This window comes from Pteropus alecto, unplaced genomic scaffold (assembly GCF_000325575.1).
Source record: "Pteropus alecto unplaced genomic scaffold, ASM32557v1 scaffold131, whole genome shotgun sequence".
In the NCBI taxonomy this organism is placed as follows: Eukaryota; Metazoa; Chordata; class Mammalia; order Chiroptera; family Pteropodidae; genus Pteropus; species Pteropus alecto.
In genome coordinates this window covers 2,418,883-2,429,643 of record NW_006434709.1, presented here as the reverse complement: position 1 = coordinate 2,429,643, position 10,761 = coordinate 2,418,883, and the positions used below count along the sequence as shown (strand labels likewise).

The 10,761-nt window shown below is 44.3% G+C and overlaps 1 protein-coding gene across 16 annotated transcripts in view; it reads right to left on the bottom strand.

Annotated features, from left to right (window-relative positions):
* Positions 1 to 10,031, bottom strand: part of AAK1 (AP2 associated kinase 1) — a 158,989-nt gene extending 148,958 nt beyond the window's left edge. For 11 of the 16 annotated variants that reach the window (XM_025045174.1, XM_025045179.1, XM_025045181.1 and 8 more), the window contains exons 1-2: positions 9,336 to 9,506; positions 8,649 to 9,037 (exon numbers count right to left, since the gene is read on the bottom strand). In XM_025045174.1, coding sequence (XP_024900942.1) covers positions 8,649 to 8,811 — 163 coding nt within the window. In that variant the 5' untranslated portion in view covers positions 8,812 to 9,037; positions 9,336 to 9,506. Of the gene's footprint in view, positions 1 to 8,648; positions 9,038 to 9,335; positions 9,510 to 9,553 lie in introns of those variants that run through there. The other 5 variants (XM_025045183.1, XM_025045184.1, XM_025045175.1 and 2 more) reach the window with 4 other exon arrangements.
* Between the last annotated feature and the right edge of the window lie 730 nt (positions 10,032 to 10,761).

The following is a 10,761-nucleotide window of genomic DNA, read 5'->3' as shown; positions in this document are numbered from 1 at the left end:
GAACACTATGTAAAGCATTAAAAAGAACTAAATCCATGGTATATGGAAGATGAGGAGGGCACAGGCCTGAGTGAAGCAAAAGACCTGTGTTAGAGCACCAGAATTTGAAGTTAGATAGGCAGCTGGGGTCAGGAGTTACTCTGGGGCAGAGGGGCCCATCATACTAACAGCAACTTGACAGGTTGGGGAAATTTTCCTAACACACAGAGGGCTTCAAGCAGGGAAAAAAAAAAATCAAACTACAACATCTATCTGAGATTCTCTCTTTTCTTATTCCTCATCCTGGGGTTTGTGAATACACTGATATATATCTGTATCTATACAGCTATATATCTATATCCAGATAGATCACCAACACTCTAGTTCTACCAGTTTATACACAGAGCAAAATACCGCCTGATAAAAACAAAATTCGTGCACCCAAATATTATCATTTACAGACTACTAACTACATGCTAAACATTATGCTAAATGTTTTACGTAATTTCATCTAATCCTTACAGCCACCCACAGTATTACCCACTTTTTATAAATGAGAAGCCTGGATCTCAGTAAGTTGCCCAACATAACAGAGATAGGTCCAGGATTCAAGCCAAGGGCTGCCTACCTTCCATTCCCATGCTTTTAAACCACCATACAAAGTGCTAACCTTGAAAGTCTTCTCCTAAGGAGAACATCATAGTGCTTCCTTTATACCAGGGGGACAGGGGAAGAAAGACAGTACTGGATATCAGGTTTTCCCCAATTGTTACCGAGTTACACCTTCTGGTCAAACCAAGATTTTTTCCATAGCCAAAAAGCCAGATGGAATTATTCCTTCCAACAATGTCCACCCCACTACCACCAATATTCCCAGGCTTCTAAGCATAATAGAAGACAAAGGTCTCAGGAATAGGGTAGGCTACCCCAGGGGAAATTAAACAAGTCCAACAAACCTGTAAGATGATCAGCACTTCTTGAACCAACAAGATTCACTGACAAGGCAAAATGATAAGTCAAGGATACTAGTAGGAGTCTTGCCACCTCTGTAAATGTAGCTCAGGCCCATATCCTCCAGGAAGGGCCCAACTGATGAGGCAAGAGTACTCTTCTTTCTTCTTGTCCCCAAAGGGTAATAAAATCTCCATTCTGTTCTCAAATTCATGCTCAGTACCAAAGGGACAATGATCTTTCTCTCATCCTAAAGGTACCAGCACAATAATTATAAGTATCTTTAAAAACAGGCAACAAACAAATTGCATGGCATTGTACTGCTTTCTCCTAGATTCAAGTCCAAGATGAAAGGCATCATTATTTAACATCATTATAATTACAAATGATAAGCTAACATCAATGCAATGCTATCATAATAATATAGGGATGCCATAAACTCTTTCATTCGATTATCTCTCAGCTCTTCAGATGTCATGAATAACAAAGCTTCAATTGGCATTACCACCATTATCTGCCAAGGTGAACTCAGAGCCCAAGAAGAAAAATGACGAGCTCAAGCTGATTCACTCACGGCAGACCTCAAATCAAACTCCAGACTTTTACTCTTTCAACTTTGTTCTAACATGAAGAACTCACCCTCTGCCATGGTGGAAGTATCGCTCATAAGAAGGACTCTTCTTTCCTAACAACTGTCTGTTAATAAAAGAACTGAAATTGTTTAAAGTATACATAATAGGCTAAATAATAATAAAGATAACAGACTAATAATAATAAAGATAATAACGGAAGGAGAAAGTAGGCACAAAATGCTGCAGCCAGGGTTGTCTTAATGTGCTAATATTCATTATTCTTGAGTAATTCAAAATCACATAGAATGAAAAGGCTTTTGCTCTGGGTAAAAACACAAAACATATGATTTACTTATGCAGGCAATTGTATTCCTCAAAAGAGACCAAAGATGTTGCAATACTTACTTTAACTTTACTAAGAATACAACACATACAAACATGCTGAACTAGATATGCTCCCTAAAACAAGGTTCCTCGAAGAAGGGGTTCCAGAGAAAAGACTCTTTTAAGAGTCTTAAGATTGTTAAGTACAATCCATATTCACGAAATCTTTCCTAACCATTTCAGTCTTCACTGACCTCCTTCGCCTCAACCCCTCCAGAATTTGAGACCACACCACACACCCCATCATTTCAATAGCTATTATCTTGTGGGGTGCACTTTTTTCTTGTGTCAATTAGGAGAGTAGAAGCCAAGTCTTCTATTACTTCTCATTCAGTCCACATGTCAGTCATGTGTCTCATACAAATCTGATGGAATCCTGAGAGAAGAGGGGAAGGTCCACATAACAAGACTGAGATGTACTGAGATGTACTGCAGTTCATGTGCTTAAGTGGATTTACTGATTATATTTCTTTTAAATGAATTAACCCTCATAAGGCAAACAAGGGGCTTATAAAAAGATCCCTTCAAAGAAACTTTGGATTAAAGATATCATAAGCGTACATAAACAAGAGAACGGCAGAGCCTCATTTCTATTCCTGGTATATTCTTCTTCAGTCATATTACAACGTAGAAACAATCACAACCTAACAAGATATGACAAAAAGTTCACAAAAACCTTATCAGGATTATTTAAAATACGGATTTGCATCCAGCACCATAAATGATTAACTTCATTTTAAGTATATACTGTGCCTTCAGATATTAGCTAAATAAGAATATAACTTATAAACAAACTTACATATATGAAGGAATTACATGTTTTTTAACTGATAGTGCTATTCCATCCCAAAATTTTAAAGACTATTGCTCTAACCAACATTGCCCAATAGAACTTTCAATGATGATGAATTATTCTCTATCCGTGCTGTCTAAAACTGTAGGCACTAGCCACACGTGGCTATTAAGCAACTGAAATGTGGCTGTGTCTGAAGAATTAAATTTTTATTTTATTTAATTTAAATGTAAATAGCCATTGCTGGCTCATGTTCACTTTACTGGATAGCACAGTCCTGGACCACTCATAGACTACTGCTATCTCAAAATATACAGCGCCCAGCAAGCAGTGCCCTTTTCTGCTTCTGTGTCTTTGGCCATGTTACTCTTTGCCTAGAATGTTATCTCAACCTTGTCCACGTAGTAATAAGTTCAAATATCAGCTTTCTTTAGTTTTCCCTGACTACTCCTCACCCCATAAAACTGCTTCTTCATGTCTTTTCCCCTAACCCTTTTACATCCTTAGAGCTATCGGCGCATGTGTCTGAAGTTCTCTAACTGTAAGCTCAAAGCAGAGCCATGTCTTATTTATCATTGCATGATGTCCAGTACATAGTGCATGCTCAATAACAGTTACTGAATGTCGCAATGAATGAACCAAGAAACCTTGATCTCCCAATTTATACTGTAGCTCTTCTTCCTCTACACCAAAAGATGGCTCCAGAAAAGTAGACCAAAGGCTACTCTTTGCCACTTCAAAGTGCTAGATGCTACTTCAACAGCCAATACCATTTCTATTATCTGTCTGGCTCATTATTATTTGTCTGGCTCTTTCAGATGCAGATGTCATGGTTTTTTCCGAAGCAGGAGCAGGCTCAGAAAGCACTTACCCTTTGAAGAGTACAAGATGAAGGTAGATTGTGGTATGAGTCTCCAGTCAACTTTCAAATACTGCAAGTTAAAATAACTACTCTGATGCAATATTTTTTCATGTGCACTTTATTAATATTTATTAAGCTTTTCCTATATATTCTACATGCAGTTTTAGCTATTAAGGTACAAGTGTATGCCTCCCCCATACCTTCCCACTAAAACCCATGTAAAACTCTTTCTCTCTCTTCATCTCTCATCAAATGAGCATGACTTAGAAAGACCAAGGAAAGGCTCTGACCACGCGATTGCCTATTCTGGATTTCATTTCTGATTTCTAGATTTGGCTATATTTAGCAAACCTATAAACGTCATCATGCCCGAAGCCAGGAAGAAGACACCATTCACAAACCACCCCCTGAAAATCTGCAGTTGCCACTAAAAATTCCAGACTTCCCAGCAGACAAAGACATCTGAAGTGGGAGCAATCAAATTGGTGTTTGCATCAGGAGAAGACCTCAGGTGCTTATAACTAACCTCTCAGTCTGGCACTAAAGCTCTCCACAATCTTATTTCCTTTTCTTTCCTCTTCAGCATACCTTTTGATCTGTTCAAACATCCTCATTATCTCCCCTGACCACTCCTTTCTGTAACACTGGTCGTCTCACTCCCCTACCTGCTTCTGCTTCAAGCTTCTGGTTTCTCTTTGAACCTTCAGGACCACTCCTCCCCCAGACACTAGCCATTCCCTTGCCTCACAATTAGGTGAGGCCCAGATGAGAGCAGTGCATACCGGATACCTATTCAACACTCAAAAGGCCTCGGGTCACTGAAAAAAGAGAGCAGCAAGCATAGCTAGGAAGAAAAATTGTAAAAGAATTTCCTTCTACCATTCCATGCCCTTCTTTCCTTGATTCTGGAAGAGAAACTTGTACTAACCAAAACAACACTAGACTGGTCAGTATTCCTGGAACTCATCATACTGTTTCACCACTCCACACTTCTGTGTATGCTACTCTCTTCGCTCAGAAGGCCTCGGGTGACCCTCATCTGGAACATCTGTTGGGCAATTTCCATTCCTGTTCATAACTCACTCCATCTGTAAACCCTCACCCCAGGCCCTTTCTCTTTAGCAACTCTTAACATCTTTGACCACCTATTATCTATCAAGGGCCATGCTAAGTGCTGGACACTTATCTCAGGGTTATTTGTTGGTCTATGAGCTCCTTAAGGAGGAATTCCCATTCATCTGGCCCAAGTCCCACTCATCTGGTGGCTCTGGAACCTAATTCAGTGCCTGCCACAAAGAAGGCACTAATGAACATGCACTAAATAAATACATGCATACGACATATTGATCATGTTGATACCACCAACACGTTATATGTAATATATACGTTTGTTTTTGGTGGTTTCACACACATTCTAAAGCCTCGCTACCTTGCACTGTAGGTAGGAGAAACTGTCAAAGTTTACTGATTTGGAAACTTAACAGTTCTCATTAGCCCAAGACCTGGATACCTTTAGTATAGGTGAGAAACAGTTCTGAAGCACCACCTAGTCCACCTTATATAGAACTGAAGCAGTTCTGGAATGTTGTCTTTGACACAGCAGGTATTCAAAAAACATTTATCTATTGTTCAAAGCTTAGATGTGAGGGCTCATATAGCTAAGGAGGTATGATAAAAGCACAGCTTCGCAGTCCTTCTTTAAACATTGTCCCAATTTTCCCATTGAGCTCTTTCTGGAAGCTTAAACCAAATCTTCCCTGGACATCATACGCCCATAACATCAGACATGACCTAGCACCTCATTTTGGCATCTTTGCTGAGAAAATATCCTTCTCTGCACCCAGCTAGAGATAGCCATATCGCTCCGAACTCATGACTAAGAGTCATCACTTCCCTGAACAAGCCCCTACTGGACTAGTTCGTGAAACTAGGCGAGCAGGGCTAATGCTACTGATGGAAAGACGGCAACCCAGGCATTTTCCTGTTGTACTCCAGCACCTCCTTCTTGGGGTTCTTGCAATTCCTCACTATAGACCATAGTGAGAAAAAGGGATGATCAGTGGGATACCATGGTAATAGGTCTGTGTTTTAAGCTCACCATACCACCCCTCCCTGAACTGCCTGGCCACTGCCCTGGGCACGCGATGCACAGCTCTCATCATCCTCAGAAAACTCTGGCTGGGACTAATGGCCAGGTCAGCACCTGGGGCCTCAAAGGGAAGAGAGTCCTGGAAGAAGCATGGCTACCGAAACATCTTTTGACCCTTTAAGGAGCTGGTGAGACCTCTGCAAAAAACATCTGGCTCAATTCACCCATAATGGAGGAAAGGATCCCAGAAGATTGCTGCAGCCAAACTAGCCTTCACATTGCCACCCCCATCTCTCTTAACTATATACATGATGTAATGTTGCTAGTAAATAAGAGCTATCATTTATCGTACACCTGAAAAATGTTAGATCATTTATAATACATTGCCTCATTTAGTCTTCAAGACCACTCCATAGGGCAGTGGTTCTCAAACCTTAGTTTGCATCAGAATCTCTCCGGGAACTAAGTAAAGCCCCACATCCTCAGTTAATGGGGTGGGCCTGAGATTTTGCATTTCTAACAAGCTCCCAGGTGATACTGATGCTCTTGATCTAGGCTCTACGCTTTGAGGAAAACGGATTCAAGAGAAGTTTGAAATGTCTTATCTAAGGTTCATGGCTAATAAAGAACAGATCCAGAATTTGAACCTAGATCTGCCTGACTCTACAGTGCTGGAAACCCTGCTACTGCATGTGTTTGCCTTGTGTTCCAAATTCACTGACCTATCCCTAAAGGCAGAAATCACACTTTAGACCTCCCTATGTCCCTCTCAGAACCTTGTGGTGCCTTTGTATTTAGTGGGTGCTACATAAATACTTCGTATACTGGCTTCTACACACTTCTAAGAGGCATAAATTCAATCTCAATTCTAGTCAAAGGACATAAAGAGGGAAACATTACCAGACTCAGTTTTACATGAGACTCTTTCTTGTTACTCTTTGTCCATTATGTCACCACACCTGGATAACTCCTACTCATTCTTCAGTCAGTCACTTCCTGCAGAAAGCAATTCTTGGCTAAAATTGGGGGCCGCCCTAAGTTTATCTCCTGAAAGCAAATATCACTCTATTCTAACTGCCTATTTTCCATCTCTCAAAGTAGTTTGTAAACTCTACCTTCTAGTTCCAAATCGTATCCCCAGAGCCTAGCACAGCACATCATAGACACTCCATAGCTGTTTGCTGAATGTACAAATGAATGAATGAATGCAGAGCTGCAAGCCCCATGTTTCACTTAAAAATATAATGCATGATGTGCAGTTCTCAGGGATGAATTCTAAAAGCCTCCTCTTCTGGAGAAGAGGAGGGCAGCCTAGATAAAAAAGACCGATTTTGCCTTTTCTCTTTCCCATCACTCAGCCCCTGAGAACAGGCGCCACTTAGGGTAGCACCATCTACAATGAGAGAATATGCTAGCTGAACAAAATGCTCTTGGGCTAAAGGTCAACAGAAGCCAATTGGAGAGAAGGAGAGAGCTCTGCACCCCATCATTCCTCCTGATTTCTCTCACACATTCTCCTCCATTTTTCTATCCCACTGCAGTCAAGACTTTTGGCACAGGGATGAAAGAAACAGATCAGACTCAAGGGTGCGGACCTGGCAGCGGGCACAGAAGCATCTCCCATCCTGCACCAAAGCCCACAAGGAAAGATCCAGAGGGACAGTGACTCAGGCCCCAGTGACTTAAGTCCAGCTAGAACAGTACTGAGAATGAAAAAGAGCAACAATTTCACAAGGACATTGTCAGACCTTTTTAAAAAGTGTTTTAAAAGTAGAAGTTTCAACCCTAACCCCAGAAAACTGGGCCCAGCCAAAACCACTGTTTAGACAAGCTGAGAGCCAAACACAGCTTCTTCCCCCTCCCAATTGACCCGCCTGCAACACTCACCATGACAGGCATTTCCCGGGCCGAGGCTAGGACTCTTGCTTCAATCTTAGCTTGCAAAAAGGCTTCTTCCCCAGCTAATAAACTGTTCCCCCACGACCCCCATGTTGCAGTAATAGAGGCCTCCCCCATCCTCCACCCCTTCTCAGCAGATACCATAACCTACAGCAGGTTGGCCCCCTCCAATTTGAATAGCTTCATGCCAAGAAAATTGCTGCTTTTATTAAAAATAAAAGCACACTAGGCAGGCAATGGGCTATGAAAAGTATGAGTCTGGCATAATTATGAAGGTCGAAGTTAAGGTTACTGAAAGAGACATGCAAAGATTTCCAGAAAGCTTGGAGAATAAAGATATCTAGATACAGATACGGAGTTTACACAGTAGACACAGCAGATCTAAATAACATCTTCTCCAATAAAGGAAAAGCGAAAATCAGATGCAACTCTCAAGTAATTCAGAGCGGGGGGTGGGGGTGGGGGACTAAAACAGGAGGAAGAGGGGCCTACTGGACTGATTTTAAAATAACCACATTCATTTCATGTAATTTCTGTTATCTTAGCTACATCCTGGGGACCTGATTACAGTTGGGTCAGGAAACAAATCTAGTCAAATCCACCAAGAGCCTTGGCTCTTAGAAAAACATTCCTATTCTCTGAAAATCCTCTCTTCCTTCCAGTGCCTGCTCATGGTAGTGGGAAAGTTGGGTAGGAGAAAGAAAAGGAGAAACCCCTCTCTTCAGCCCTCATATCAATTATTTCAAGTTTTAGGAAGATGACAAGCCCACCACTCTACATGTGATGTGAAGCTGTACACTTTCACACATAGGTTTTCTCATCTGAAGCTCATAATTCAGTGAGGCACACAAGATTTGACTTGCCAATGTTTTAAAAAATAAAATAAAAAGCCACTGAGGTAAACAATTTCCGGCAACCTCCCCTCACCCTATAAACCCTGTCACTTTCAAATCTCAGTTTCACATTTCTCAAGGACAATGATTCACAGGGCAAGGGAAGGTGGGGAAGGGAGGGTCAACTGGTCAAAACTCATTCATACATTCAACAACTAGAAACCAGAATCTTGCTGCATTAGCCCAAGATTTTCATTTACGGCGCACTGAAAGATTCCCATCGTACCTTCCGCCAACACCTCGTCCACAGTGACCTGCTGTCGCCCAATGCCAAAGACCCTTCCGATGTAGCCACTGCCCAGGCCCGAGGTGCTGCCCCCTCCTCCGCTGGAGCCGGAGCCCAGGCCAGAGCCGCCCTGCTCTCGCCGGGAGTCGAAAAACTTCTTCATATTGCGAATAAGAAGCAGCAAAGCAAAATACCGACAGTTTCTAGATTTTTTGTTTTTAAAGAACACAAGAGATCCAAGGATTTCTTCTCGAATTTCAGCTCGGAGAGGAGCCACCCGAATCCGGCCGTGGGGGGTGGGGGCTGAGGGAGGATGCCTATAGGAATATGCGTGTCAATCGCGCGGCGGTCGCCTCCTCCTTAAGAGAGCGATTCGTGTAAGTTTAAACCTGTGATGACAGAGGAAGAGAGAGGATGAATCAGTAACACACTTAAAAATTCAAGTGCTGAGTCCTAGGGGAAGCAAAAGCCATCATCCTGGGGAAATGCTTCTTGCATTTTCTTAACGAGAAAAACCCTGGGGCTGAAAACGAGTCCCCGGCCCCCAAACCCTGGACACCGTGCCCAAGTCTCAGAAAGAGGAGGGATTCGGGCCGCCTTTGGCAGTGCTGACCCAGCGGAGCACTGCCTCCCCCTCCTCCCTGGTCTCCCCGCCGCCCCGCAAGGCAGCATCCCGGCGGCACCCACTTGAGATGGCTCGGCAGCCGGCGCCCAGCTACCAGCCCCGCAACATTGTCACGGCCGCCGGACCGGCCTGCGACGCGGAGAGGAGGCGGCGCTGCAGCGAGAGCCGCGGCGGCGTTCGGCACCCTCCCGCCCGCCAGCTGATCCCCCCAAGCGCCCGGCGGAGACTGACCCGCCGCCCCTCCCCCGCGCGCGCTCCCGCCCGGCTCCATCCACCCAACCAGGAAGTGAACCGCCGCCGGAAGTGCCTCTAAGGGCGACGCGGCGATGGGCCGGGGCACTCCTGCAGCCGCCGCTCTGTCGCGACAGACGGGAAGGGGTCGTCGGAGAGAAGGGAAAGGGGAAAAGAAGGTGTCAGTGTGGAGACAGTTTTGGAAGAAAACGTTAATATCGCCCGATCCGCAGGGCACCATGGGAAAGGTAGTTCGACGCAGCCCAGCGAGTGAACTACAACTCCCAGGATGCCCTGGAAAAGCCAGCGAGACGGTGGCGGTGGCCTCCTCCACCTCAAAGGTGGTTAGTTGGGTGGTGCATTTGTGGGGATTCAGTTATTTAAACATATCCGGTAAAGAAACTGCAAGGGACTAAGATTTCCAGTCTGCTGCATGTTCCACCCTCTGGAGCCATCTTATTTGCGGCTTGACCTCCCTGCACAAGGGATTCTGGGGTTTGTGGTTTCCAAACGGACGGAGGCTGACACCTGAAGGACGCGGCTTAACCGCTTAGCCCCTACCCAGTCCTGCGGGCCTTACCGACGTGACCTGTGCAGAAGGTGGAAGAGAGGGGGTGATCGGGAAAATTTTGCTGGCAGTTGGAGCAAGGGCCACGCCCTAACAAAAATAAAACCAATGCCCTTCCGACGCAACCTCAAGAGCAGCTTCTGCTCGGAGATGTTATTGAGAACCAGCTCAGCTGTCAGCTAGGCGCTATGAGAGCAGTTAACAGTATCTCATGTGGGAAACTACAGGCGAGACTCAAACCGAGAAACGTAAACGATGTATGCAGGACAGATCCTGGGGTGTCAGGAGATCCGACCCCTTGGCTCTGACCCGAAACTTTGGGGCTTGTCTGCCAACGGTGACCCTTGATTCTTCCACTTTTACTGATGTTGTGGATGAGCCTGACCTTCACTAACCCCCTCCCACATAAGAACCCAAGGCTGACCTTCCGTTTTTTTCTTTTTCACTTCAAGATTGCCCCCTTGATAGTTATTTTGCCCTCATATCTCCTGAGCGCCGAGGATGAGTGTGGACAATGTTACCTGCATCTGTCAAATGCAGATTTGAAAGGCCTTTTAGTACCCTTCTCCATCCTTGAATTTCCTGAGAGATGATGCTGAATAAAGGTAGTGTCAAATCCCTGGCCATTCCTTCCCCCTCCCACCCCCACGCCCCCGCACTCCCAAATTCACTGCTCATCCCACCAAAAA